The 26,995-nt window shown below is 58.2% G+C and overlaps 12 protein-coding genes across 12 annotated transcripts; 5 read left to right on the top strand and 7 right to left on the bottom strand.

The window, feature by feature from the left end:
* Positions 1 to 448: 448 nt before the first annotated feature.
* N657DRAFT_572153 (uncharacterized protein) lies at positions 449 to 6,109 on the bottom strand (the record flags this gene model as incomplete). The annotated part of the gene is made up of 9 exons (XM_062788863.1): positions 449 to 889; positions 1,091 to 1,580; positions 2,192 to 2,518; positions 2,792 to 3,166; positions 3,216 to 3,459; positions 3,526 to 3,791; positions 4,574 to 4,712; positions 4,975 to 5,462; positions 5,562 to 6,109. The coding sequence occupies 9 exons, from the start codon at positions 6,107 to 6,109 to the stop codon at positions 449 to 451; spliced, it is 3,318 nt and encodes a 1,105-aa protein (XP_062648185.1).
* A 481-nt stretch (positions 6,110 to 6,590) lies between these two features.
* Positions 6,591 to 7,543, top strand: N657DRAFT_715080 (uncharacterized protein; the record flags this gene model as incomplete). Its single annotated transcript, XM_062797470.1, has 3 exons — positions 6,591 to 6,616; positions 6,795 to 6,913; positions 7,069 to 7,543. The coding sequence occupies 3 exons, from the start codon at positions 6,591 to 6,593 to the stop codon at positions 7,329 to 7,331; spliced, it is 408 nt and encodes a 135-aa protein (XP_062648186.1). The 3' UTR covers positions 7,332 to 7,543.
* A 101-nt stretch (positions 7,544 to 7,644) lies between these two features.
* On the bottom strand, positions 7,645 to 8,650 carry N657DRAFT_655659 (uncharacterized protein; the record flags this gene model as incomplete). The annotated part of the gene is made up of 4 exons (XM_062794624.1): positions 7,645 to 7,698; positions 7,738 to 8,295; positions 8,338 to 8,478; positions 8,522 to 8,650. 4 exons carry the CDS (start codon positions 8,648 to 8,650, stop codon positions 7,645 to 7,647), a joined length of 882 nt encoding a protein of 293 aa, XP_062648187.1.
* A 1,194-nt stretch (positions 8,651 to 9,844) lies between these two features.
* N657DRAFT_663477 (GMC oxidoreductase) lies at positions 9,845 to 12,257 on the top strand. The gene is made up of 4 exons (XM_062795185.1): positions 9,845 to 10,332; positions 10,389 to 10,477; positions 10,529 to 10,717; positions 10,765 to 12,257. Exons 1-4 carry the CDS (start codon positions 10,040 to 10,042, stop codon positions 12,036 to 12,038), a joined length of 1,845 nt encoding a protein of 614 aa, XP_062648188.1. The 5' UTR covers positions 9,845 to 10,039; the 3' UTR covers positions 12,039 to 12,257.
* A 224-nt stretch (positions 12,258 to 12,481) lies between these two features.
* N657DRAFT_595282 (alpha/beta-hydrolase) lies at positions 12,482 to 14,091 on the bottom strand. The gene is made up of 4 exons (XM_062789973.1): positions 13,803 to 14,091; positions 13,606 to 13,744; positions 13,447 to 13,555; positions 12,482 to 13,401 (listed from the first exon to the last, which is right to left on the bottom strand). The coding sequence occupies exons 1-4, from the start codon at positions 13,992 to 13,994 to the stop codon at positions 12,615 to 12,617; spliced, it is 1,227 nt and encodes a 408-aa protein (XP_062648189.1). The 5' UTR covers positions 13,995 to 14,091; the 3' UTR covers positions 12,482 to 12,614.
* A 1,230-nt stretch (positions 14,092 to 15,321) lies between these two features.
* Positions 15,322 to 16,176, bottom strand: N657DRAFT_390978 (uncharacterized protein). The gene has a single exon (XM_062787149.1). It carries the CDS (start codon positions 15,987 to 15,989, stop codon positions 15,393 to 15,395), a length of 597 nt encoding a protein of 198 aa, XP_062648190.1. The 5' UTR covers positions 15,990 to 16,176; the 3' UTR covers positions 15,322 to 15,392.
* Positions 16,177 to 16,652: 476 nt separating this feature from the next.
* Positions 16,653 to 18,355, top strand: N657DRAFT_671402 (uncharacterized protein). The gene is made up of 3 exons (XM_062795593.1): positions 16,653 to 17,634; positions 17,711 to 18,257; positions 18,311 to 18,355. The coding sequence occupies exons 1-2, from the start codon at positions 16,810 to 16,812 to the stop codon at positions 17,876 to 17,878; spliced, it is 993 nt and encodes a 330-aa protein (XP_062648191.1). The 5' UTR covers positions 16,653 to 16,809; the 3' UTR covers positions 17,879 to 18,257; positions 18,311 to 18,355.
* A 1-nt stretch (position 18,356) lies between these two features.
* N657DRAFT_595284 (uncharacterized protein) lies at positions 18,357 to 19,721 on the top strand. Its single transcript, XM_062789974.1, has 2 exons — positions 18,357 to 19,133; positions 19,190 to 19,721. Exons 1-2 carry the CDS (start codon positions 18,606 to 18,608, stop codon positions 19,226 to 19,228), a joined length of 567 nt encoding a protein of 188 aa, XP_062648192.1. The 5' UTR covers positions 18,357 to 18,605; the 3' UTR covers positions 19,229 to 19,721.
* Positions 19,213 to 19,889, bottom strand: N657DRAFT_644648 (uncharacterized protein). The gene has a single exon (XM_062792798.1). The coding sequence runs from the start codon at positions 19,711 to 19,713 to the stop codon at positions 19,411 to 19,413; it is 303 nt and encodes a 100-aa protein (XP_062648193.1). The 5' UTR covers positions 19,714 to 19,889; the 3' UTR covers positions 19,213 to 19,410.
* Positions 19,821 to 21,059, bottom strand: N657DRAFT_655662 (uncharacterized protein; the record flags this gene model as incomplete). Its single annotated transcript, XM_062794625.1, has 3 exons — positions 19,821 to 19,889; positions 19,945 to 20,195; positions 20,252 to 21,059. The coding sequence occupies 3 exons, from the start codon at positions 21,057 to 21,059 to the stop codon at positions 19,821 to 19,823; spliced, it is 1,128 nt and encodes a 375-aa protein (XP_062648194.1).
* A 1,772-nt stretch (positions 21,060 to 22,831) lies between these two features.
* On the top strand, positions 22,832 to 23,817 carry N657DRAFT_655665 (uncharacterized protein; the record flags this gene model as incomplete). The annotated part of the gene is made up of 2 exons (XM_062794626.1): positions 22,832 to 23,641; positions 23,692 to 23,817. 2 exons carry the CDS (start codon positions 22,832 to 22,834, stop codon positions 23,815 to 23,817), a joined length of 936 nt encoding a protein of 311 aa, XP_062648195.1.
* Positions 23,818 to 23,986: 169 nt separating this feature from the next.
* N657DRAFT_390811 (uncharacterized protein) lies at positions 23,987 to 25,984 on the bottom strand. Its single transcript, XM_062787148.1, has 4 exons — positions 25,596 to 25,984; positions 25,164 to 25,530; positions 24,989 to 25,106; positions 23,987 to 24,867 (listed from the first exon to the last, which is right to left on the bottom strand). Exons 1-4 carry the CDS (start codon positions 25,800 to 25,802, stop codon positions 24,150 to 24,152), a joined length of 1,410 nt encoding a protein of 469 aa, XP_062648196.1. The 5' UTR covers positions 25,803 to 25,984; the 3' UTR covers positions 23,987 to 24,149.
* Between the last annotated feature and the right edge of the window lie 1,011 nt (positions 25,985 to 26,995).

A 26,995-nucleotide genomic window follows, 5' to 3' on the forward strand; every position in this document is an offset into this window, starting at 1 on the left:
GTAGGCTTGCAGTGCATTCCCTGCTCCATGGGTACATGCACTTTGAGACGTCTGCCACATCGGGAAGTTTGGTAGTTATAGAGTTGTAAGACATCACTTCGCTGGTAATGTGGTCTGACTTGAGACCGAAGGAATACTTAATTAAGTCTTTGGCCTGAGTTGAACATTATGCTAATACAATATATTAATGCTAGGCAACGACCGTCAAAGACAAAAGTTAAGAACGGGGGGATAAAAGACAGGAGCGACGGTCTGGACAACCCGGAATGTATGTGTGCGAGGAGCTCGCTTCAATTCTAAACGGCACGAAACCCATCACATCTTCAATTGCTCGCAGGATCAAACTCGGCCAAATATGGCCACACCCGAAATCAATGACCGGAGCACCGGCTACCTATCCAGCTTAGCAATCTTCCCGCCCCATCCCTCCCGCAGCAAGAGGATAAACCTACACCTTCTTAATCGAGGGGCAAACCGACCCCTGCACAATATAGTCCACGGCCGCATGCACAATCAGCGCCGCCTTGGACCCACCCCGGCAGGAAGGATACTGCAGCGGGCCAACCGTGTGCTGAGGCGCACCCGCCAGCCCGTCCTTGCCATAGGTGTAGGACCCCGGCGCGCACTTGTCGATGGGCAGGCAGGCGAGGTCGACGTGGACCTCGTCAAGCACGTACGGCGGGTTCAAGAGGTAGTTGACCGTGACGCCGCCGGCAGGATTGGCCGTCGCCGTCCAGACCCCGACGTTGGTCCCTTTGGACACGTCGTTGCCGCCCGCGCCGACGATCAGCGCGCCCGAGATGCCCGACTGCAGCTCGGCGAGCGTCGGGGCCGTGTACCACCCCCAGCGGTTGCAGCCCTGGCCGGACTGGGTGTTGAGCGGGACCGACTTGGCCGCGTCGCGGTAGCCGAAGGCGGTGCCGGCTTCGCAGGTGGTGGTCGGGGGCTCCTCCTCGCCCGGCGGCGGGCAGGTGGATGTGTTGACGCAGGTGGAGCAGCGGTACTGGGTTTCAAAGTACGACTTGGTCGCGTCGCTGGATGGGGCCTGGTTGGAGAAGGTAGTGACGGAGGCGTCGGTGGTGGACTGGACTTCGCCCGAGAACTGAAGGTAGAGGATTAGGCCTTCGCGGTCGCCGTTGGGGCACATGCCCGTGAGCTGGTCCTTGACGGGGGTAGTGGAAGACACTCCGAGGACGTCGCTGAAGGGGAGCTTGCAGAAAAGGCCGTCTCCCGAGGGGTTGGGCCCGCAGCTAATGCTCTTATCCGGCGGCGGGAGGGTCCAGGCGTCCTGAGTCAGGGCGTTGCCCTTCTGTTTCCAGGTAACGGAAGCCTTCTTGTACGTGTAGCCGGGGAAGGAAGAGAAGTTGAAGTAGAGATTGGTGCCGACAAAATCAAGGCAGACCCTCGAGGTCGCAGTGGGGGCGCTGGCGTCACCGACGAAGATGCCCGGGCATTGCTCGGACCGGTAGTTGTCCAGGGGCAGCTGCAGCGTGTGCTTGTCGGGGAAGGGGACGCCGTTCAGCTTGCAGTCGGCGTCGCAGAGGTCGTAGCCAGTCCGCTTCAAGATGGAAGCGAACTGACTGGGGGCCGCGAGGGCGAGGCCGGCGCCGGCGAGGAGGAGGGACGGGTTGGTCTTCATGGCTGACGATTCGAAGCTTATTGATGACCTCAGAAGCCTGCGATGGCCCAAGGAGGGAGAGCCATCACGGGATATTTGTACCTATTGCAGATCAAGGTCCTCTCAGTCTCCCCGAGCTGAAAATAGTGGAGATGAGGTGCACCCAACAGGTTCTAGGCCGCCTAGCTTGAGCATCGTGAGCTGTAGACAAGGACAGGCCCTCTTGTGTGGCGAATCATTGGTGGTAGATTTAGCCATCAATTTCAGCTCCCCAGATCGATCGTTTTGGGCCCTGCAGCGCCCCAACCAGGCTTGCGTTAGCGCATGCGGGAGATGACTATCGGAAGACGCCGGCAATCGCGTCGCCTCAAAATGCCCCTACCGGCCAGTGGAGATGGAACGTGTGGCGACGCCTAATGCAGATCTCAGCCACACGAAGCGTGTGATGGACATGCCCGCCGTCAGCCCCAGACCCTTCCCGCCAACTTCGCACAGTGATCCACTCAGACTGTGACCTTGATCCGTCTCAGCATCAGCGCTGCCAACGCATAGCAAGCCGCACTGATGGTATACGGCAGGCCTAGAGCCCAACCGCCGGCGCCCAACGCCGCCACCCAAAGACTGGGCATGACGACAGCCCCGACCAGCGTGCCGACCGTCCGCACCAGCATCACTGCCGAGAAGAGCTGCATCCCGGAGGCGTCCTCGCGTTGATGGTGTTCTAAGCCCGTGCCGGCCGCCTTCAGCAGCGAGTAGGTGAACATGGGCAAGGCGATGCCCAACGCATAGACCAGCAGGGCAGCCACCAGCGCCCAGATGGCGGGCGATACGGCGATGGCCAGGGCGCCGAGGACGGAAAAGACGAGGCAGATGTGTGCGTTGGCGATGTTTTCTGCAGTGCTTTTGGTTTGTGTGTGTAGCACTTCTGAGCGTAACCGAGACCCTGACCGTGATCTTGAGCGTGAGCTTGCCTCCTCGGTTGACACCGCAGCGGCAACAGAACTGTAAGTGCAGAAGGAAGACGGTGTGTTCCTGGGCGTGTGGTGTCTGCGCTGGCGCCAGCGAAGGAACCACGGCATGACAAAGGTCATGAACACAAAGTTGAAGAGGGCCTTGACCGATAGCAGATAGCCGACCGAGGCGAACCGCCAGCCGTAACGCTTCGAAATGTACAGCGGCAGCAGCTTGGTGTCGGACGAAGCGAGGGACGAGAGGAAGAAGACCGAGAGCAAGAGCAGAAAGTTGCGGGTTGGGTTGGCCAGGAGCGAGAGGACAGTGCGGAAGCGGCGTGCGGTTGTGGACTTTAGGTTGTGGGCAGGGCGGGGAATGAGGGCGTCTCCTTCGTCTGCTGAGGGAGGATGGAGCTTGGGGTTGGTTGACGATGACGAAGGGAGGGTGTATATGAGGGGGATGGCGAGCAGCAAGAGGACGATTCCGATCCAGAGAGGCCGCCACAGGAGCGAGCTCATGGATGCGGCGGCTATAGCAGGGCCGAGCTGGAGGGAGAAGATGGACGAGACGGCGTTGACGTAGCCGAAGAATGTGGCACTATGGTGTTGTTAGACGAATGCATCAAAGGAGCTAGAGAGGTACCTACCGAAGGACGTGGTCATCAGTCAGCTCCGAGACGAGCGAGTAGACGATTGAGTTGAAAACACAGTCCCCGCCCAGAAACGAGAGTGTAGGCGCCGCCAGGATGGCGTTGATGGGCAGCCGATCAAAGTAGCCCACCGCAAACGTCCAGGCAAGCAGGAAGATACGGGGGATGAGGTTCAAGCGGAGCACCGCACGATAGCCATACTGGTCGGCCAGTGAGACGAGCGGGATTGTCATGACAAAGTCTATGCCACAAGGCTTTTAGTATGACCTTCGTCACCCTCCTACTTCCGCGACAATCATGCTCATACCGCCAGCAACCCACAGCGCCTCTATGACGCCCTGGATGCGCCCAAGCCGGCGCTGCACGTCGTCAATCTTGCACAGCTCCTCCGAGACAGACCCGTCCGGATGAAGGACCGACGGGTCGTGAGCCGCATAATGTTCGCGGCACAGCCGGCTCTCGACGACGCGGCTAACCGGGAGCTGGTACAGGCTCCAGGCAAGATTGACGAGCCCGACGAGCACGAGGAGCGGCCGGATGGCGGCCCGTGGCGCTGGCGGTGGCTGCATGTCCCTGTGTCCGTCTCGCGTGGGAATTGCAGTAATTGCCGTTCATGATTCCCGCAAAGCGCGATGGGTGGTTGTTACGGCCCGTCCGACGCCGTCATGGATGTGGTCGGGGCGTGGAGGTTCTTTTTCCTGGAAACAGCACAAACCCTCGTGCATGTGTGAGCATCACGGCCCCACAGCTACCCCGCTGATAGTGCGCAACACAAAGTGCAAGCCGACTTTGACAGCAAGGATTGCTACAGCAATTCCCGCCCGCCCAGGTGTCAGAAAAATACCGCTCCAAATTCGGCATGAGAATCTACGATACTACAGGCGATGCCGGCTGAGCGCGCTGCGCTTTTTGCGCGGCGCATCTACGAGCTGACGCGCGAGATCGCATTTCTTTGTGAGACTTTTAAAGATGCCCGCATCGAGGTTGTAGCGTTGCCACTGCCTACATCTACGACGGCCGACGAACGGGCGGCTAAATGCATCTCACACAATGAGGCCGAAGGTGCAGTACGTTTGGCTATGTCGGACCGGCCGTCGCCGCCTTGTGATAAATCGCCGAGGACTCGGTTGATTGCTTGAAGATCCTGTGGATCATCCCTGATATGAAAGACTCGTGGGAGGAAGCGCTTAGGAAGCCCAGTGATGAGCGCGGTGAGGTGTCCACGGACATTTTCTGGAAAGTAAGCTACGAACACGAAAAGCACTATTACGACCCCGTGGAAATGGAATGGTACGGGGTTAACATGGAAGATGAGCCTCGGCGGGGAATTCTATCACCGCCAATATTGCCTAGACCAATTGGGTTGGAGGTTGGGAGACTTCCGAGGGGTCAGGGGCGACGTGTTCCGGTTCTTTAATACCCACTTCATCCCCGACCGCGTGCTGGATAAGGAGTTGGCTCCGGCAAGAGCTGCCGCGGCCGGTGAGGAGTTGCCTTGGCCAGTAGTGATTCGTTATCATGAGCGAGAGAACTGGTACACGCCTGTCAACTGGGACTGTTTCAGGTTGGAACATTAGGGCCTCATATAAGTACACCTATAAAAATAGAGACAAATCTCAAGATGACGCTGAGGTGCATGTGTTGTATAGTGCTGCCGCCACTGCGTCGCTTGCCATCAATTCATGACCCATACCGATGCTTCCAACTACCTGCTACCATTACCCGCGCTCTTCCTCGCTGCGATCATGGCCCGTACTAGCATACTCTGGAGGAGGCGACTTCGGCGGCTGAGTACCTGGAGGGGAGTCCAAGACCGGCGGACTGACCGGTGAGACCACCTTTAGATCCGTATTTTCCGTAGCAGCCGAAGAGGGTCCCTGCCCTTTGGCTGCCGCCGGATCCAGCTCAGCGTTGCCATGACCGCTCGGGTCAAGCTCGACCTTGCCGGTATCATCGGCCATCTCGCTGCGCAGCGGCCGCCCGTCCATCTCGTAAATCTCGTGCATAGCTGCTGCCTCTACCGCCGGGCTCTGCGCCTTGAGCTCGGCAAACTCAGATCCGGGCGAGAGCGTAGCCGACATCCGCTCGCTGGCGGTTATGGTACGGGCGGCCTGGGCCCGGCGGGACCGCCGCAGATACCAGATCACCAGGCCCGTGGCGACGAGGAAGAGCACCCCGCCTACCACCCCGACGGCGATGCCGATGATGGTACCCTGTGACATGCTGCTACTTGACTTGGAGCCCCTGGCGTCGACTGGTGAACCGATTCATGTCAGCATCGCTCATCGGTTCTATCAGGAGGGAGTGGAAGAATAACGAGGAAAGATCCTGAGAGGGGTTAACCCACCCGGCGGCGGGTGGCTGTGGTCGCACAGGTACACCTGCGAGCAGACGTTGTTGCCGTACTTGTACAGGTTCTTGACGTAGCGCTGGTAACAGCTGAAGTCGCCGTAGCCGTTGTTCCCCGTGCCGGCGAACTGACCCTCGTCGACGCGGGGGCCGAGGTTCGCGGTGAAGGTGACGCTCGAGGTGGTGAAGAAGCCGGTCGTGTTCGAGTTGGCCCACAGCGCCGTCTCGCCGGGATTGGTCGCGATGACGGCGACGTCCCTGGGCGACGGGCCGGGTGCCCCGGTGAAGTAGGCCATTTGGGACGAGAGCGTGGCGGTCAGGTCGTCGCCGGCCTTGCAGTCGGCGAGAATGACATGTTCGCCTTCGACGCGGCGGTCGAGGCGCGGTCTTGGGGAGCAACGGGTTTCGGAGAGGCGGGCCAGGGGGGCGCCGCTTGCTGGGGAGAGGAGACACAGGTGTAGAAGGAGACTGGCGACAAGGGCGACGCCGGGAAGCCGTGGCCCTCCTCCACGGCAGCTGTGCGGCTGGTGCCACGCATCCATCTGAAACCCCAGGGCGGTCGAACACCGGGAGCAGGTGGGGGTGGTGCCGGTGTCGGGCTTGACCGGATCCGGCCGGGCTCCCGCGAGTGTGCAGGATCCGTTCACAGGACTCCACTGCAGCAGAGAGGAATTAAGTCGCTAAGGCAGTTCGTTACTCAGCGAACACGGCGTCGCGACTGGAACTGACGTTCTGGGCGGCAACTGGAAATCACGAGAAAAGCTGAGTGAGGACAAGGGAAGCTGCTAGATCCAAAGCGGCAAACCTGCCAGTTACCTTACCTTCATCCGTGGTGGTCAATCGGCAGATGAGGATGCGTGGATGCTCACGGCTGCCACAAAACCCCGCGAAGAAAGAAGGTATCCTGACCGCCAATGCGGCCAATGGGCATCCAGCCGCCGGAATCCGAGGTAGGGGTTGAGCTACGCCATTTTGGGTGTCGCTTACGGCGGTTTACGGAGATTATTTAAAGGCCTGGCCGGGATGTTGTTGAGTAATTTCAAAGTCAGGTGGCTTCGCGCCATTCCGCGCTGTCCATCCTAAGATTCCAGGTGATAGTTAAGGCCTGGCGAGTGCGCGTCGCAGCCCTGAAAACATTAGAGCAGCACAGCTGGGTGTTTGAAAGTGGCGGGGCTACCAACGCCCGTCCTATTCCGATGACCGATCATATTCGCGCGCACTCAATAGCGCAACCGATCGCGAGCTTCGCACGGTGCTCACAGGCCTCTGCAACAATGACACAACCAAGAGGAAGGCTGAGAAGCTGTTTCGCCAGCCCGATCAGGCTGCAGCGGCATACCAGCAGCGTAAACTCGCGCCCAACGCTCTACATCTGCCTCAACTGTAAAATGGCGTTCAACGAGGCCCAAATACAACCGATTCTTGTCTCTATCATCCCGGTAAGTGCTGCCCTCAAGGCCAATTGGCAATACGACAACAAGAATTAGAACCGATGGCCCAGGCATCGTTGAAATCGACTACGCGAGCGAGGCATGGGTGGACTGCTACGGCGACGAGATCCACGACAGCCCGGAGATGTGCGAGGACAAACCCCAGGGATTCATGTGGAGCTGCTGCGAAGAGAGTTCTGAGTCGCCCGGATGTTTGCGTGGCGCTCATAAGCAGGGCGGCGAAAAGAGGGCAAGGTCTTCTCCTTTGAGGCCGACGAGAGGGAGCGCCAGCAAGAGGGCAAGGTTTGTGCACTCTCCCCAACGAGAGGACTAAATGACTGGGGCTGAGACGAGCAGGACTGAGTGAGTGTGTTGAGCAAGGCGATGCCTCGCAAAATCCCTTGCGTGCGATTGATGGCTTTTCCCTCCATTGATCGCCGCTGCATATCGCTGGGACCTGGGCCTTGGTCAGGTCAAGGAGAAGAGGCTTTGGGGTGCCCTCTTGAATATTGCTGATAAGGTACCCGGCAATGTGCCCCTCGTGATTAATGTCTAATCTCAGCTTGAAGGTTCCACATCAGCTTCAGTCGACAACAAATCCAAGGATTCTCCATTGATAATAGAATACCGCTGGAACGACCGAGGAGTCAAGGCCGCCGACGACCCTTCTCTGTGTTGGCGGACGGCTGCTTCTCGATTACCTTACTCAGAGACCCAGAGGATTCCACCCCTTTCTCAACCATCTCCACCGCCCTCCTGCCCCCCTCGTCGAGATCCTCCTTGGGCAGCCCCAAGGCTTCGTTGGCCGTCTGCGCCGTGGCGGCGTAGTCGCTCGTGGCACTGCTCGGGTCGAAAACGCGCCGAAACAGCAGCACCTTGGCAAGCCCCGTCAACTTCCCGCTCGCCATTTCGGCCGTGCCGTCCTGGATCCGCTTGGCCGTCGGTTCGTACGTGATCTCCCAGTCGGCGTCCGTCGCGCCCAGCACCCGGTGCAGGCTGTCTAGCATGTCGCGCTGCGAAACGCGGAAGCTGTAGATCGGCACATCTCTGTTCCGGAAGTCGGCCAGCGACGGCGACGCCCCAGACTCGGGCAGGCTGAGCAACGCCGCGACTGCCCGCCCGCACTGGTCCCACGTGCTGACCGTGATGCTGCGCCGCCCGTCGTTGAAGAAGGTCGCCTTGTGCTCCCCGATGGTGAAGCCGAGCCACTGCTCACCCGTCGCCAGGCTCCACTCGTACCAGAACGCGCATGCTAGGTTGACGAAGGCCGACATACCGTTGCTCGCGACGTCGGAGATCTAATTCAGGACCACCTGCCAATAGTCGTCGGCCGACCTGACGTCGTCCGCCGTCACCGGGTTGATGTACGTGTTTGGCATGACGTACGGGACCCCGGCCGTGGCCGCCGCCGCGGCGATCCGCGTTTGCAGGTCGGGAGGCGCCCCGCTGAAGGCCAGGCTGATGACCAAAGAACCGTTGGCCTTGGAGGGCGGAAACGATGGAGGCTTCGTTGTCGTAGTCGACTTCGACCCCGCTGACGCCCTCTGGGAGCTTGCTTTTGCCGCCGGGGCGAGTGAGGGCCGTGACGGCGTGTTTCCCGGCATCTACCGGGACCTTGGTGATGTGCCGCCCAATGTGACCCCAGGCCTGCATGCGGTTAGCAATGCTAGAGGGATCTATGAGATAGGCGGACATACGCCGACAATGGCAGCTTGTGTGAGAGCAGCAAACGTGATAGGCGTTGGCGTCTCCGAAACCGATGAGAGAACAAGGGTGCGCTGCAAACTTGGCCGTGGAGGGCTTACTACGCACTTGAGAAACAAAGCGCAAAGGGCAATGCGGCACTCACTTGAATGCGTCTTCCATCACCTCCTTCACGATGAAGCATGATGCAGGCGTTGCTCCAACAGGAACGTAGGTCGGGGTTAACGCCGGAGATAGCGCCACATCATGTCTGGGTCTGCTGGAGCAGAGTACATTAGGTGCTCACCACCCGCCGATTCCGACTTGTCCTCTATCCCAGAACAGTCGAGCATACGGATGCTGATTAGAATTACACCATCCAGGTAGGAACCAAAGGATTCGAGCATCGGAGCTATGGGTCGGATCAGAAAACCGGTTTGTCAACAGTAAACAGATTCTCCAGCAACAATGGTTCGGCTTCGCCATGGTCCCATTCAGGTCCAGTCTCCAGAGTCCAGAAGCCGCGAGTAATACCTCCCCCGTTCGAGCAACCCCGGTCCATGGCGGCTCGCGAGCTTCCTATGTTAGGATCTTTCCCTGAGTTCGTCTGACGCACCATGAACATCCACCTGCCAGACAGTGGTTGGGCAGCGATACTTGGGCTCCACCTGCTCCTGAGTCTCGGGTTTAGGAAGAAACATCAAGGCTTCAGGTTGCCTATTCAACGGTCAGGTCATCGATCTCTAAGATAATATGTTGCAGAGGAGAATCGTCTTAGGGTTCAGTTACACCAGGAAGTCATCTGAAGCCGCCGGTGAGGAGGCCCGAATTGGCTCGGTTTCCTGCGGTCTTCAACCACCCTTTCGCCCTTCAGCCGATGGACCCCTCCGTGCCGCTGTTGTCACTGTTGTTCTTCGGAACGCTGCAAGGTCCTTCGACAATAACTGGACTGGCCACTCTCGTCGATTGCCCAATTTTCCGGAACCGCCAAGCCAAGAACAGCCGCCTAATAGGGGCTGGGGTGAGGTCGAGAAGACTGCCGTCTGGTCCCTACTTCTTCCTCCGTGTGGACCGCATCTACAAACCACTTTAGCCAGAGCCAATGGGACAGGCTAAGCTGCCGCACTGCAACGGTTGTCCCAGCATCTATAGATGCCTTTTCAAGAAACGGTCAGCGGCCCCTCAATATCCGGAATTGAATCCATATTGCTGTTGGAGATGGCCCCCGCAGCGCCATGAATGCCGGAGGCGACCCTGACAGCGAACTGCTCAAAATGGGCTTCCGTCGCTGCTTGAATTGGCTACAGCAGCTCGTGCCTGGCACACTTGTTCTCGTACTCGACTGGAATCGGGATCAAGATGCGCTACCATCTTTTGTGTGCCGTCGCCGCCTCGACGGCAATTGCTACCCCGGCGGCGTCGTCCTACGACTACATTGTGGTTGGCAGCGGTCCTGGTGGCGGACCCCTGGCCGCTGACCTGGCGAGAGCCGGGTACTCGACGCTCCTGATTGAGGCCGGCGGCGATGAGGGCGATAACCCGACGTACGCCGACATCATGAATTTTAACGAAGCGGCCAACGACGAGACGACGCGCTGGGACTTTTGGGTCAAGCACTCGGATGACCCGGCACGGGACCTCAAATTCAAGCAGTAAGTCTCGACCACTCTGGCGTCTCTGGCGTAGATGAGACTTACTGACCGCTCAGTACCACCTGGGACACCGGCGAAGGCACGTTCTACGTCGGATTGGATCCCCCTGAGGGCGCCAAGCTGCTCGGTATTCAGTATCCCCGAGGTCAGTTTTTCGTTCGCCGTGTCGCAACCGGTTGTAGCTGACAACACTTAGCGGCTGTGCTCGGTGGTTGCGCAATGCACAACGCTGGGGTTTGTTCGATGCCTGCCGACGATGACTGGAACATCGTCGTCAACAAGACGGGCGACACGAGCTGGTCGGCCGAGAACATGCGCAAATACCTAAAGAAGATTGAAAAGAACGAGTACCTGCCTCCAGGCGACGAAGCCCACGGCTACGATGGTGAGCCACCCACGCCTACGCCCTTGTGCATCCTACTGACAGCTAAGGCTGGCTCGCCACCTCGGTCGCCGACAACTCGTGGGCCAAGAACGACAGCCTGCCGGGGACCAGGATGCTCCGCAAGCTGGCCAAGCTCACGGGTCAGGATCCCGACAAGGCGGCCGACCTCGTCAACCGTGACATCAACGAGGTCGGCGAGAACGTGGATGAGACGACCTCCTTCTACAACATGGTGACGCATGCCACCAGCAAAGGCAAGCGCAGCAGTCCGAACAACCACATCCGGGCGACGCTGGCCGACCCGGCCAAGTACCCGCTGACCGTCAAGCTGCACACGCTCGTCACGCGCGTGCTCTTCGACAATGCCACCCTCAAGGCAGGCAGCACACCGCGCGCCATCGGCGTCGAGGTCATGGACGGCGCGTCGCTATACAAGGCTGACCCAAAGCACGTCCCCGGTACCAAGGGCCCGGTGTCGCAGATTTTCGCCAGCCGCGAGGTCATTGTCTCCGGCGGCGCCTTCAACTCCCCCCAGATCCTCAAGCTCAGCGGCATCGGCCCGGCCGCCGAGCTGACCAAGTTCAACATTCCCGTGGTCAAGGACCTGCCCGGCGTCGGCGAGAACCTCGGCGACAACTACGAGGGCTCTCTCCTTGCCATGGGCTCGGCGCCGGTCGAGTCAGGCCTCATCACCCTGCTCTTCCGCACCCCGTCGGCTCCGACCAAAAAGCGAAACATCTACACTTGGTGCGGTGCCTTTTCCTTCGAGGGCTTCTGGCCGGGCTTCCCGACCTACCACGGCCCAACGCAGTACACGTGCGCCATGGTGCACATGGCGCCCAAGTCGCAGGCCGGGTCCGTCAACCTGGTGTCTGCGGACCCGCAGGACAAGCCCGACATCAACTTCCGCTTCTTCGAGCGTCATGGCGATCAAGACCTGCGCGAACTGGTCGAGGCGGCGAATCTGCTGCGCCAGGCCTTCAACGCCGCGGGGGAGCCCGCCGCGCCGTTTGTCGAGAAGCATCCGTGCAACGGGGACACGGACCAGCTATGCACGGATGAGCTGCAGACCGAGTACTTCAAGTTGCAGGCGTACTCGCACCATGCCACGTCGACGTGCGCGATCGGGGGGGATGAGGAAGAGATGGCGGTGCTGGACTCCAAGTTCCGCGTCCGTGGCGTCGAGGGGCTGCGGGTGGTGGATGCGAGTGCCTTCCCTGTCGTGCCGGGCGCGTTCCCGAGCTGCCCGACTATGATGTTGAGCGCGAAGGCGGCGGAGGATATCCTGGCGGATGCCAAGAAGAAGAAGAAGAAGACGTGATCGATTCGAATAGCTTTGGATGTCGATGGCGGCGGAAGCTGTGGCTCGGGGCGAGTGGCAAGTCTGTCTGAACTCTGGAGGGTGTCAGTGACGGAAAGAAATAACAAATAGAGCGAGTAAAAACCCAGAACAGTAACATGCCCACCGTGCCGCGTCTTCCCAACCTTGCGGAGTGTCTCCAGCCATGGCAGTGCTTTCCTGGATTCGACGCAGCAGAGGTCGAGTGGACGAGAAGGTAACCTAACCTAACCGAGATGCAAATGACATCAGCATTGGAGTTCCTACACACAAAAAGCAGAAGATGGTGCTGTGACAGGGGAAGGAATACTGGGCAGAGTGGTAGGCTCATGTCTGAGCCTGGCAAGCTTAGTGGCGCGGACGTGTGAAAAAGTCAAAGCAAATGGCAAAGCAAAAAGGATCGAGGGAAGAAACTGACAACAGTAGCTTCATATCGCGCTCGCGCTTTTCTTCGGCAGGGTGCTCCGGTTCTGCCTCCAGGTTCTTTATTCCACAGTGTCCCTTGTATGATGATTTAAGGCGCAGTTACAGAATCCATTATATCCAATACTCATCCCTTTAGATCTTTGGCTTGGGCTTGAGCTCGCTCTTCCATCGCTCATCAACCATTACCAACTCCCTCCTCCCCACCCGCGCCCGCTCCTCCTCGAACGCCCGCTGCTCCCTCTTCCACATTTCCAATTCCCCTTTCAGAAACCCAACTGCCGCATCGGCACACTCGGCCACCCGCTCCATGGCCACGAGATGCCCACAGTCCAGCACCACCTCCTTCACCCGTCCTTTGGCCGCCCCACCACTGCCCCCGGTTCCAGTCCCCGTCCGGTCCATCTTGGCCGTGCGCTCCGCAGGCGGCGACACATTAGACGTCTCCCCAAAGACGTACAGCACGCTCGGCCGCAGCTCCGGCAGCCGCTTGAACGCGTGCAACGGCTCCGGCCGGTAGAACGGGTACCGCCGGAACTCAATGTCGCCCAACACCTCCGAGTCCCAGTCCGGCAGCTTCCCGCCATCCCGATACGTCGGCCGGAGGAAGTTGAACAGCTCCTGGTGTTTTGTGGTGGTCAGCGTCACGCGGGTGTCGGTAGACGGAGAGTCGGACGGGTAGAGCTCGGTCGGCACGCTGCGCAGGCCGTGCTGGATCCAGAGGTCTAGCACGCGCGGGTCCCAGGACTGGTAGAATTTGGACTGGGCAAATTTCTGCGCGGCTGACGCGCGGGAGTCCCAGATGTCGCGGCGGCTGGTGGAGGCCAAGGCCGGCCCTAAACCGCTTGAAGTGGTTGTGATGACTGGGTCGAGGAGCACGAGAGAGCGGAGGAGGCGCGGGTTGCAGAGGGAGAGGAAAGCGCTAAAGGGTTAGTGGGTGGTTGAATGCGGCATAGGGGGGGCTTACAGCTGCGCGCCGCCCATGCTGTGGCCGATGCCGACCAGCGGGTGTGGCATCTCGTCGCGCTTCATGTTGATGAGGTTCATCAGGTCTCTGGTGTGGTCCCACCAGCTGGCTGCGGGCTGTCAGTCGCTGTGGGATCGTGTTTGGCTTGCCGCGTCTTACGGTCGTTGCCAAGTATCTCCTCGTTCAGCACGCCAGACTGGCCCTGGTTCCACATGTCGGCGATCCAGATGGACCGGATGCGGATGCCACTTTTTGCAGCTCGGGCGTGCAGCTCATCCCAGAGTGGCTCGTACAACTCCTGAAACGGATTAGAACGTTAGAAGTCGACACAGATGATCGAAGTTATGGAGAAACACCTTTGGGAAGCCATTCGCGTGGGCGCCGATGATGGTGACATCACCTGGCTGTGGGTTTGGGTTGTCTATGGGTATGTACTGCTTGACGGCAAGCCGTGGCCGGTCACCGTCGCCGTGGGCCGTTGCCGTCGCGTACTCGCGCGAGTGTGAGCAAGCGACCGTGTGCTCGACTACGCGGAAGGATTGGGGCATGATGTCTGTCGTGATTCCGAATGACAATCGGAGTATTGAAGGACTTGTTATCGATGTCAGGATGGTTAGAAGTGCTAGGTTAAGGTAGCGGGTAGACTGGGAGCCTGGATGTCAGGTTTCCGGCCCCACTATGAGCCTCGGTTCCCGTCCCGGGTGGAGAACCATGACTTCCGCACTTAGACATTCGGTGCATATTCGGTTAAGTTTCTCCGTGCCTTTCCAGATTACAATAGCAACCGGCGTTTGAGAGGAGGAAGCACTACAGTAGGTGGATTCCAAAGTCTTGGAGCCGATGGCAAGTTGGGCTTCACTCTATGAATTGGGACGAGACTCGGACATACCTTACTGGAACTCGAGCAAAAGTTTGGCTGCCAAACTGCCCGCGAGAGCGCCGGAGCCGTCCATGAAGGTCGGCAGCCAGTCATGGCAGTGCAGTAGCAGCCTGATCAAGTTGAGTGAAACAGCAGGATAACCAAAAGAAAAATAAATGAAGAGAGACAGAAACTTAACGATTGCCCGCTAGGGAAGGACCGGCCCTGGATTCAAACCAGAGACCTTGAAAAGCTCGTTAGATGGCGAGGTGGACGGAGCTGTGTAACCCATTGTACAACAGACTCTCGCTCACTTACAGTTCAACGCCTCCTGTCTTGGTCTCTGAGCGGGTCTTCTGACCTCTTCTTACTTTGGGACTCAGAGCGGGCTCGAACCAATTGACTGAGGCGACTCTAGCCGTCTAATTTCGACACAGTAGCAATTCCACGTGCTTCCAATTACACCCTTATTTAGTCCTTTTTTTTTTTTTCAGGTTGCTGTGCCTCACCCTAAGTGGCCAGCCACCACCACAGCCTTAAAAGTCTCCTTCCACAACGACCAAAGCCGGCGTTCTCCCATCATCTTCAACGCGCGAAAACATCATGATCACACAAACATGCCCATCCACCTCTCAACCACACCACCGGCCTTGTTCTTCTCCTTCTTCCCCACACCCATCTTCATCTCCGCCTCTACCTCCCTCACAACCGCATCCCGAGCAGACCTCATGGCCTGCTCCATCCCAAGATAAACTTCTCCCCTTCCTTGGGACTCCACTGCCCCAGCGACAGATAGACCCCTTTGTTCTCCTTGCACTTTATAATCGCCATCTCGACACCCTGATACACGAGATTCTTCACGGCGCCCGCAAACGCCCACCAAATATCTTCATCCTCGACGGGCTTGTCTGCCTGGGTGTGTCGACAAGGTGGCAGGGATGTTGAGTCCGGAGTGGCAGGACTGGCACTGGCGGTCACTGCAGTGGTGCGCCGTTGTTGACGTTGATTCTGGCCTTGATGGTTTCCACCGGCTGGGGCAGCAGCCGCTTCTTTTGGGCGACAGGCTCACTTGCCTGTGCTGGGGAGGTCAAATAGTTGTCCTCATTGCCACCGTCCTTGCTGGTCTCAATCGCAGTGGTTTCCGGATTCTGGTCCGCATTTTTGCCCGCCTCACAGATTTGTCCATCGTCGTCCTCGCCCTTGGCCGTTTTCTTCTCGACCGCCGCCTCCCCAATTCCGCCAAGTAGGCTGTCTGCTCGGCCAGCTCCAACGACGCCATCTTCCGGACCATCGCCATCGTGGCATGCGTCTTGAGCCACAAGTCATAGCACTCCTGATCCACTTTTTCGTCGCCGACTGTCTTCCACGCCGGCTGATACCGCGAGTCGACGATGCCAAACTGGTCCGGGTCAACGTCGAACTCCCGCCGCACCAGCGAGAAGGCGTAAGCTCCCCCAAGAAGAGGACACGAAGGGACGCAGACAGGTGAGTTCTCGGTTCCCGCGGGGTAGAGGTTACGGCTGTGGCCGCGGTGGGGCTTGTTGAGAGCCGCCAGGCAAATACACATCTTGCGCATGTCGTCGGCGCTCTCCTTGGTCGGGTTGGCGTAGAGCCGGTCCGCTGCGTCCAGCAGGCGCTGCTGGACCTTGGCCTCGCGGAAGTGCTGCCATAAGTCAGCCACCATTTCTCCTATGCCTTTGTTCAGGAAAGGGCTGGAGGCAAGCAGACTCGGTTACAATGACAGCGACTGACTCCTGTCGCACAGACTGGCAAAACGCAGCTGTCGACGACTGACAAGATGTTGACTAGGGTTTTCGGAGTCCAGTTGTCAACGACTTACAGGATATCCAGAAGGAGCTGGCAGAACCCGGATATGAGCACGCATACTACTACAGCAGGTGGCTGTTGTGGACTGACGAGATAGAGGTACCAAAGCCGCATAAAGTCCCTTTGTTGTGACTGCTAGTGCAGCCTAGGTAAGCTAGTCACTGCTATGCTCCTGATGTTGATTGACCGGCAGAGCAAGGCATCAAAACCCAACCCCTGGTAGGATACGTGTTCAGGGGCCAATGAAGGGCATCTGTTGACAGACGATGAGGCTATCAAAGTTGCAAGTGCAGCCGTCGTTGACTGCCAAGGATCTCAAAGCCGGGTTGTCAACTAACTTGTCTATGGATATCAGAGCGTCTATGGTCTGCATCCTAGTGACTGACAGAACAGAGCCTCTGGTCCTAGGACGTTGCCAACCCCTCACAGAGACATCCTCGCAGAACATACAACATCACTAGGCCACTCCGCATCTTCGACGCATACAGAGAGTGAGAGCAAAGTATTACCAAAAAAAAAAAAAAAATATGCAGGACCTGACAGCATATCGACCGCATCTGCCGTCGACTGGCACTACAAGAGTTGCTCATTGAACGCGGTTGTTGCCGACTGACGGGGTTCATGGCCTGCGGCTGTTTTCGACTGACGAAGCTTGTGAATCCGACTGTCGTCGACTGATGAGGCCTATGGTTTGCGGCTGTCGTCGACTGTCAGATACCTTCAAGAAGCACGAAGCGCGACTGTGGTCGACCGGCAAGCAAACAGTTCCAATGGCACAAACAATTCTCGCATTAATGATCGTCTCGATCACCTCAAACACCTTTTTTCCTCCTTCCATTCTTTGTTCCCGCCGATCACTTGAATATCAAACGACGCAGCATCAAAACTTTAGCCGGTCTGGCTCACAAAGCATCCCACCATCATTATTAGACAGAACTTGTCGACGAGAGAAAATGGCCGGAAACAACCACTCGCACGCGGACAAGCGAGACAGCGATGCTGGCAACATGGACCCCAGCCTAATCGACCCCGAACTGATGAGGCTGGTGGATGAAGCTGTGAGGGAACAGACCAGCAACTCCATCGCTGGTCCCGTTGCCGCGGCGCTGGATGCCGCTAGCGCCGAAAATGCCGTGACAAACGAGGCCACGCTGGCCAAGCCCACCGCTGCCGAGGCCACCATCGCCGACGATGCCAACACTGGCCATGTGGCCATCGCCGAGCAGCCGAGCACCGCCCAGCGCAGCACCTGTCAAGGTGTCGTCGCCGCCGCCCCTGCCGTCAAGCCCGCTCAGGCTGCCAGCGCCCTGCAGCCCGCCGGCCCGTTGCCTCCCCTGCCAATTTTCGACGATGCTACCCAGGCACAGCTCAACACTCTCGTGGCTCGACTGCCCCAGGCTCTCTTACCCGGGGCTGCGTCCCGCCGGCCATGGCTGCCGGAGGAAGACGACCTACTGATGTTTCTCTCGGATCGCCGCGTTTCTCACAGACTGATCTCAGCGGTAAGCGCAAAAGTCATCGTGGGGGTTGGATGCTTGGGCATGAGCTGACTAGGTGTCCTGCGCATCCCATTCACAGCACTACCTCGGTAGGCTCGGCAGGACCTTCTTCGCTTGCGAGACGCGCGCGTCCATTATCCGGAGGAACAGGCGGGCTGCGGCCAACAGCAGCGGCAGTGCCCAATCCGATGGACGGCCTTGGAAATGCTCCCGAAGGAAAAACGGAGAGAGGAGCGGCTTACGCTAGGGGCTTGACACGAGAAACATTGGGGGTTCTTGATTTCGGTAGCTGGGGATATTAGGGCGCAATCGGGTTGCTGGGACCGGTTTACTCTATCCATGAAAGATTTGTTGGGAGCTGAGGTACTGTGAGATTTAGTGGTGAACTGGTCCCAGGGCTGCTGCGGAGCTTGTCCCCCGGATACTGCAGCCCACACCCGACCTCAATCAACTCACAACAGTGTTTGTCACAGAGCCCCTATGATGGCTCACTGTTCAGGTGTAAAAGCAGCGACTGGCCAGTTCGTTTACCAGATGCAGTGAGACCCAAGTCTCGAATCCACGTACTATGGTTGTTGCGCTGTTGAAGTACTAGGCACTAGCGAACCAAGGTTGAGGCTATTGACGTTGGTGTAACACCGCAGCGTCGCTAATGCTCATGCTGACACAGAGTACATAGGCGAGGTCTTCCGACATGCTTCAAGGTCCAGAAATAATAGAGGGCGCTGAGTAAACTCGAGCAAGCGCGATTACGCGAAGAAACTACAGCCCTTTCTTTGCATTGTGTCCGTCTTGCTGTAGGCAGACGCGAGCAGACATCATGAGGAGCAAACAATGAAAAACTGGTATCTCAGCTCTCTCGATTGAGTATAATAAGGGGTCATCAGATCCAATTCATTTGCCTGTTCACCAGATCTCAACTTCTCAAGTCACCGAACAACAGCACAAAGAACTCCTAGGCTCACGCATTCACCATGAAGCTCTCATCCATCCTTTTTTCGTCAGCCGCCTTCGGCTCGGCGCTGTCCCAGACCATCCAACTCCCGGAACTCCCTGATGGAAGCTACATCATGAGCCTTGACGACGATGGCAAGCTGACCTGGACCGATATCACGGCCAACGTCACCAGCTCCCCTGCACCCGCCATCCCGAAACGTGACGCCGCCGGCTCTAGCTCGCGCATCCACAAGCGCTTCAACTGGCCGTCTGGCACCTACCCCTGGTGCCCCGGCGGAGACTGGTTCCTGCTCACCGACTTCTACGACCACGGCTGGGACGCCTTCTATGCCACGTGCGCGGCGGGCGGCGGCTACAAATTTCCCCGGAACACGGTCCTGACCGAGTACCAGGGCACGTCGGTGTCGTACATGTGCGCCTACACTACGAACCCATGCAACGTGAACGAGTGGGTTGACGCCGTCAATTGGGCGGCGGGCAACTGCCACGGCCGCAGCAACGGTTGGATGGAGCCCGGCTATCTTCATGTTCCTGCGTGGAACAAGGCAAGTAACACTTCTGTAGCACATTTTGAGGGTCAGAGGCTAATCCCAAAGCACAGAGATACGGCTATGCCAAGGCAGGATCTTCCATTTGCTAGGACGGCGCAGCGGACTTCGAAGCACCCTCGACTCAACAAGCAGTTGGGTCGCTGTGTGGTGGTGAATAACTGATAGTCGGCGTGGTTGCTCTGTTGAAAGGGACTGGTGTTGATGCCTTTGATGGGTTTCAGATGATTGGATTGAGGAGGAAACGTGCAGAAGAAGAAAATCCGTAACAAGGTCATGAGCCAAGCCTACTGTCATTGTCCAGCTGAGAGCCTTGTGGCCCTTGTTCCCTCTCGCTCGAATCCTCTTGATGGCTGCTTCTAACTCCACCCACCATCAAACAGCCCCGACTTCTAACGGTCTGACGTGGATTGAAGCAGCTGGAGAGTGGTAAGTGATGGCATGTTTGATGACAGATTCTCAATGAGCCAAAAGCACCCCTTTTTTGCAGATCATTGTCACGTCCTGTTTGACTCTGGCCCGCCAAAAAAGGAGAGTAACAGCAACAAACATTCAGGGCCAGGCGGCCATTGCGCATGAAGATTGAATACACCAATATCATTAAATCGGAATATGTTGGGTGACCAGGAAGGAAATCTAGCCGGAAACTCCATGCCCTCCGAGCCTGGCTTCGAGCCAATGAATCTATGGATCCTGGTATCTCTGGTGATAACGGACGGGAGACGGACGCGGGACTTGGCTGTACGAGACGGTCTGTGAGACGAAATTAGCTTGTGGCGCAACATTTTCCGCTGCTAGGGCAGCGTACCACATCCCGCTGGACCAGTATTTCCTCCTGCGACTCGTTCGCGTTCGAGTTCGCGCCCGACTTCAAGTTGGTGCTATCCCCACGCAGTGAGCCGAGGGCAACGCTCTTGACGCTCTTGGTGTGCGTACCGAAGCTTGAGCTTTTCCGTTTTGTGCTGTTCCTCGAGCCCCCGTTGCCGGAGCGGTTTTCGGAGGCGCGGGCGCGCGTGGTGATGAGGACTTTGAGGGCGGGTAATGTGCCGACAAGAACGGCTGGGGGTTGTCAGCGACTGCTGGTCAGACGGTGCCCGAGAAAAGCTGGGACTTACATATCGAGGCAGCTAGGGTCGACCAGACCATCATCATGGTGAGGTTGACAAAGCCCTGCTGGGACAGCGTCTGGTTTGCGCGGATGATTGCAAAAACAATCATGACAAAGCCCAGACTAAAAACACAGACCAGGCCAATCTTTTGCTTCAGCGAGACCTTGACGTTGTAGATGAGGCGCAGCGGCATGGCCATGATGCACAGGTCGGTAAAGACGTCGACAGCGGTGCTGAAGTAGACGCTAAAGTTGCTCGACCAAACGTGCTGGGGCCCGTTGCATTTGTTGAAGGCGAAGAAGTTACGAATGTCCGGGCCGCATGACAAGGAAAGAGTCGTGACGCAGCCGCCGTAGGCGAGGAAGGTGAAGACGGCCAGGACGAACCAGGCGCGCCGGTACCACTTGAGGTCGCGGAACAGGCGCCAGTAGAGGGCTAGGAAAGCGCCCTTGACGGACCACAGCACCGTCCAGAAGAGGATGGTAATGGGGAACTGGAAGCGGAGGTAGCGTTCGGTCTGGGAGACGATGGCGTCGACCGTGGTGATCGGGAGGGTGCCCGTCAGGATGCCCGTGATGTAGTAGAGACTGGGCAGCTGGATCGTCTCGAGAATACACAGCGAGAGCAGCGAGGCGAGGGCCAGCAGGATCCAGCAGTCCTCCAGCGGCGCATATCGGCTTGTCGTTGGGGAGCGGATGCGGATGATGGTGCGGACGGCGACGAGGAGGAAGGCAGCGCCGAAGCATACCCAGATGATGATAAGAAGCGCGTGGTGCGGCAGCGTGCCGATATCGTTGTCGGACTCGGATGCCATGGTTACGCTGACCGTGGCCTGGTGTTAACGAGCGGGTATGAGTCGCGGCGCGGCATGAGCCGCATGGCACGGTCCGAACTAGAAGTGGTCGTGTGGCGGGAGGGCACGTCACGGTCCTGGCCAAAGTCCAGGAGGGTGGGCAGGGGCTCCTTGTATACACGGCGACATCTGCCTGGCAGGGCTGGCCTCTGTATCGCGAGTTGATATCAACTTTGCCCCTCGGAGATCAGAACGGCGCAAACAGGAGGAAGCATGATATAGCTCTGCCTGGAGCCTGAAGTCTGTTGGACCGCTTGTCGGTAGCAATAGGGGATATCGGATGCCAAGGCGGCCTGGCCTGGCCAACAGCATTCGCTCCATCCGGGTATCTGGTCCATCACACTGACGAGGGCATCTTGTGTTTGCGATAGGCTAAGTTCGTCCAATTCTCTGGCGGCTCAGATTGCGGGGCGCCCTGGATTCGCATCTGAGTGGCTGCAGGGCGTTGCGCAGCACGAACAGCTGCCGGGAGTCCAGCCAAACAACTGGCCGCTGGCCCTCGACGGCGACCTCGACCCCCGCGTTCTCGTGCAGCTGTGTCGCTCATTGGCTGCACATTTTGGTGGCCTCCGCGAGGTGCGCGCCTATGAGGAGTTTGGCTCGAGTGGGAGGACGAGGCCTCTGATCACGAGGACGGCGGCAATTTCTGATTTTCCAAGACTCGAATCGTCGGTATTATAACGGCCTCTCAGGCCGGCTGATTTGAGCCCACATTGCGCTGGAGATGTCGACTTGTGCGTTGCATGCACTCTTTGGTTCGCTTCCACAACCTTGGCTCCTCCTGCTGCACATCATCCGATGAAGCGGGTCCAGCCAGTCCTTGTGCCCTGTCCCGTAATCGGTTCAGGAACTTCCTGGATTTACGTCGTTCCGACTCCGAGGTTGATGCCTGAATGCCAATGGGAATTGTGTGCTTGGAAATCAGGCTGCTGTTTCCAAGCTACCCAACAAAGCGGCCAACAAAGCGAGTGTGATAAGTAAGCAACCCAAAAACCTCTTCGGCTTCCCCATCAACATTGAAACTTAACGTACCAACTGACTGTCTTGAACCAAAGCCTAACAGCCACACTTGGACTAGAAGGCTGAACCGAAGGCCGGGCATCAACGACCTCGATGCTCGCTTTAGGGACTGCGCTCGTGTTCCATCACGATGGCCGTCAAATCCGCTCAATTGACTGCCGTGCTATGATGTCAGCCGCAAGCTCGTCAACCCTTGCCGGGGTTTTGTTGTCCGGGGCGCGGCGCTTTTGGTTCGCTGACCGCCCCCGGCTCGAACGGCCCCGCCAGCAAACTGCCAGAACACGTCACTCGGGCGCCGGTCCATGCGGGCTCTGCATGCGACTTCTTGGACCTTTGACGCAGTCTTCGCTGGCAAGCACGAATACCGTCCCGACACATCGGTGTCCTTGAGCGAGATGCGTATGCATGAAATTCCTCCTTGGGACGGGGACTGGGCCCCCGTCGCATTGCCTGGGCTCGGACTAGTGCGCGCCGCTGCCATGGAATTTGTGGAAAAGCTGGGGTGATTTTTTTCGCGACCTTGGTTTCTTTGGGCATAGCCGGAACCGCACGCCATGGTTGACCGCCACGTTGCCGAGCCGATGAATTGGGTCCAGCGCAGGGATTCTGAGGAAAAAAATCAACAGTCGGGCTGGACGACGCGATACTTAAGATGCCGCCATTTCCTCGCCGCCTCCAGTGGAGACTGGATATTGTAATCGCATGCCGGCATCATGTTTCGGTTACACTTCGCTCTCCTCGCCTTAGCATGGGCGCTGCTGCAGATCGATCTCATACGGATACCCCTCCCGCAAGCATACGCCTCGCCAACCCCAACCAAGAAGCATTGGAAGAGCCAGCGGCCCGAGAGCTCCTACGCGCGGCGCAACTTCGAAACCATCTCACGCATCTACAACCTGACAGTCTACCCCAACCAACTGCCCATCTTCCAGGCCGGCGGCGTGGGCGTCCCGAAAGGCCTGTTCAGCGCCAACCCCGTCGGGCGGGTCGACCCGGTCGGCACCTTCACGGATTTTGAGCACTCGATCGAGTACTTCTTTGCCCTCTCCCCACTGCCCGAGGCCAACCCGGTCAGGGCGGCCATCACCGGGTACCAGATCACCGAGTTCAGTTCGCAGTGCCGCAACGTGGCGGCCTCGATCGTCTACCTGTACTGCAGCGTCGTGAACCCGGGCAGCCCCGACCACGGCAAGCCGCTGCCGCCACTGAAGCAGGTGGCCTTCTGGCGTTTCAACAAGTGCGGCGCCGTGAAAAAGTATGACGCCTGGATCCCCAACCTCAACAGCTGGTTCGAGGCCACCACGGCCTCCTACGTGACCGACCCTGTCTTCCGCAATGCGAGCATCGAGCAGATCTGCGGCGCCACTCAGATGAGGTGCCAAGGGCCCAACGCGCAGTGGAGCAGCGTCGGGGAGTGCGTGGCCGCGCTGTCTCAAAAGACGTACGGCTCGTATGACGAAGTGTGGGGGGACAACATCGTGTGTCGCAGCATCCACTTGGTGCTCACCCAGGTGCGGCCTGACGTGAGTGCACTCAAGGATCGGGGCTCCGAATGGACACTAACCAGAGACAGGTTCATTGCCCCCATGTTGGGCCGACGGGTGGCGGGAAATGTGTCGACGTCGCGTATCCCAAGAACTATTTTTCTGACGAGGCGTTGTATGGGCAGCCGACGGGGGAGACATTTATGTGCGATTAACGGGTGATGACGACAAGACCTGATGACAAGACTTAATGCGTAATGTAAAATAGACGGAGGTAGTTACATACAAACTCCTTAATCACCATAGATAGAGCTAACGAAGAGACGAGTTATGACCTGTGGCAGTTCGTCGAGCATCAATGGTTACTGCTTGTTTGTAATGTCTGGCACTCGCTTCAGAGCCAGACCGCACTTGCATGTCACGACCCTTTGCAGCATTCCCATCGGCCCTTACGACGGTCTACTCGTCCACTCACTAAAACGCCGAGGAAATAATATCAACAATGCAGCCCAAATTAGAATTGCACAGTCTGCCCAACACCAGGGCCCTACCCCTTCCCTTGCCACTCATGGAAGGGCTCAGCCTGCTTAAACTCGACAACGACCTCTTCAGTCGCGAGGATCCTTCCCGGCGGTGGCGTCGGCACCGGCATGTCCCCGGTCGGACGCTCCCTCCCGCTGGCAGTGGTAGTTGTGATGATGGCAGCAGCGCCACTCCCACTCCGTCCATGCTGGCCCGTCTCGTCGACACCCCTTCGTCCGGCCCCTCCGAGCACTGTCACGCTTAGGCCGCTGAGTAGGCTGAGTCCACCAATGGAATTGCCCGTTCGCGAATGGGAATGTGCATGTGAGTGGGAGCGGGAGTGCATGCTCTTTTTCCATGACTCGGCGCTTGTGCTCGAGGCGCTTCGGCTGTGGGTTTGGCTGTGAACACGACTCTGACTGCGACTTGTACTCCTGCCATGCCGACTCCCAGATCTGCCATGTGCACCACTGCCGGTAATGACGACGCTGTTGCTCCCCGTCCCATGCGAGCCGTGCGTGCCAGTGCAGACGCTGAAGTCCAGGGTGTGGTAGAACTGGGCCGGTCCGTGAGGCGGGCGCGAGTCGCGGATGAGGGCGCGCAGGATGGGTATGGAGGCGGCGATGATGGTGATAGCAGATTCAGCAGCGGCCAGGATGACGAGCTGGGTCGTGGACTCGGTGAAAGTGGCGTTGGAGATGGAAGGAAGCTGAGTTATTTTTATTATCGAGGTTATGCCGGCGCTGGGAATATGTCAGTTGCTGTGAACCCGAAATGTTGACCTGGGGTTTGGTGAGGGTGAGGGGGAGGGGGAGGAAGAGGGCAGGAGTTCAAGTTGCGAAACAAAGGAAGAAAAGGGCTTACAAGACACCCATGCTCATGGCCACCATCACGCCAATCTTTTCCTTGCGGTTCATGGTCATGCCCCAGATGATCTTCCAGGGCACCACAGCCAGGACCATATCCATGGCGCCGGAGTAGACTGTGCTGTCAGCCGCGACAAGAGCAATTGAAGTACCTTAACGCAGCGTGAACTAACCGGCTGTGAAAATGTTGTACTTGACCTGGATGCTCTTGGGCCAGCACTCCCCGTCCAGGCCCGGCCTCCACACTTTCTCAACGGGCGTGCACTGCGCCCATGTGATGACAATGGCGACCCCCAGACAGGCGTTGACGGTGACGATGATGAACCATACCGAGGCTTTGACCCAGCCTGACGAGATGCGCAGCACCGTGACGGCGAACGACGTCTTGCTCCACAGCGCCGCGAGGATGGAAAAAGTGCCGGCCAGGTTGGAATAGAGCAAAAAGGGGGCGAGGTTGCCCGCTTTGAACTGGGTGAGCGGGCGGCCAAAGCCAAGGTTGATACAGGCCGAGATCAAGGAGCAATCCACCACGAGACATAGCTGGTCGGGGCTGGGTGTGAGCAAAGCAGAGTCAAGCCACCCGTCGATAGAAGTAAAGCACTCACCCATGCCGCAATGAGAAGGTGGTCATCCCACCAGAGGCCGCGGTGCCGCAGGGACTTGCACCACACTCGTAGTGTGAGAAAGGTGGCGGAGAGCGCTGTCAGCAGCCAGAGGGTAAAGTTGATCTGCGGACCGAAATCTGTTGATGCCGATAGTCTGGACAACCTGCCGAGGTCGCCTGTGTTGCTTGGTGTGTTTTCCGTCGCCATGTCCACTGTGTTGTTCCGGTGTGTTGTGTCATTCCGGAGTAGTGGTTACCGCGAGGACGGGGTTGATGCCGAGGCTAAAGGCGGCCCAGAGATTTGCTCGAGATTGTGGTCGTTGAGGCCTAGCATACGATGATGGACGTGGGCTCGCGGCAATCGCCAGGCTGCCTTTCACAACAAGAGGGCCCCACCGATTGTAGAGACGTCGAGTCCGGAAAAGAAGAGACGGGATGGGCGCCGAGATATTTGGGTGAGCCGCTACGCCATGGGTTCCCCGGACTCGCCTTGCAAACTGGATTTGTGTAAGTGCGGACAAAGGGGAGAAGGGGGCGGGGATCCCGCTGGGAAACTAGGAAATCCGACGTCGCTATGAACGCTTTGCCGCCACAAGCCCTGTGCTGACTTTTCCGGCACCTCTAGCAAATGCCCGAGGGGGTCTATGCAAAAGGAGACCGGCGGCCATGCATCCCCGGCTGCACATGTGGGCGGTGTGTCTGGACCCTTGCGAATCTGGCTGGTTAGCAAAACGGCCAACCTCTGGACAAGCGATCTTCATCCTGGAGGGGCATGAACGTGGACAGAATTCAGCTGCGAAACTGTAGCAGGGGCATGCAATCTGCATGGCGAAGCCATGTGTGTCAGGATTTGGCCCTTGTTGTCTCACAATCCACCCCCGAGCCTGGAGACGTCGCACGCCGGATCGTCGATCAAGTGAGAAGTCCGGGAGCGTTATGCGACGGCAGTTCTCCAGGTGCCGGTTAGTGGCACGTGCCATACGGGAACGTCCACCATATTCTCCTTGCCGGGATTCTTTCTTCTCGCCGATATTTGCCTGCTCTTCTCCGATTGACAGGGAGTCGCTCAAGAGTCAAGACGGTGTATTCATTCGCGTCTGCCGCCTTGTCCTTCCTCTTAGGTATCTCCCGCTTGAGGGCTCGCTCCTCTGTCTTGCCGATGCTCAGTTAACAATGCTTTACTCGAAGTTTCTCGAGGCTGGTCTGGTCGTGATGGGTCGGTTAACAATCTTGTGCGTCCTTGGCTAAGTGCGCCCTCAGTAGCGCCTGCTGCACCCTTTTCTTGCCAGCGCACGAATCTCCCAATCCATATCCTTGTGGCGGTATCTGCTGTGGCTCGGGTGGTCATTGGAATATCCCACATCTCGCGTTCTCTTGTCCTCCTCTCCATCATCTATGATA

This window comes from Parathielavia appendiculata (assembly GCF_033297405.1).
Source record: "Parathielavia appendiculata strain CBS 731.68 unplaced genomic scaffold N657scaffold_5, whole genome shotgun sequence".
Lineage (NCBI taxonomy): Eukaryota > Fungi > Ascomycota > Sordariomycetes > Sordariales > Chaetomiaceae > Parathielavia > Parathielavia appendiculata.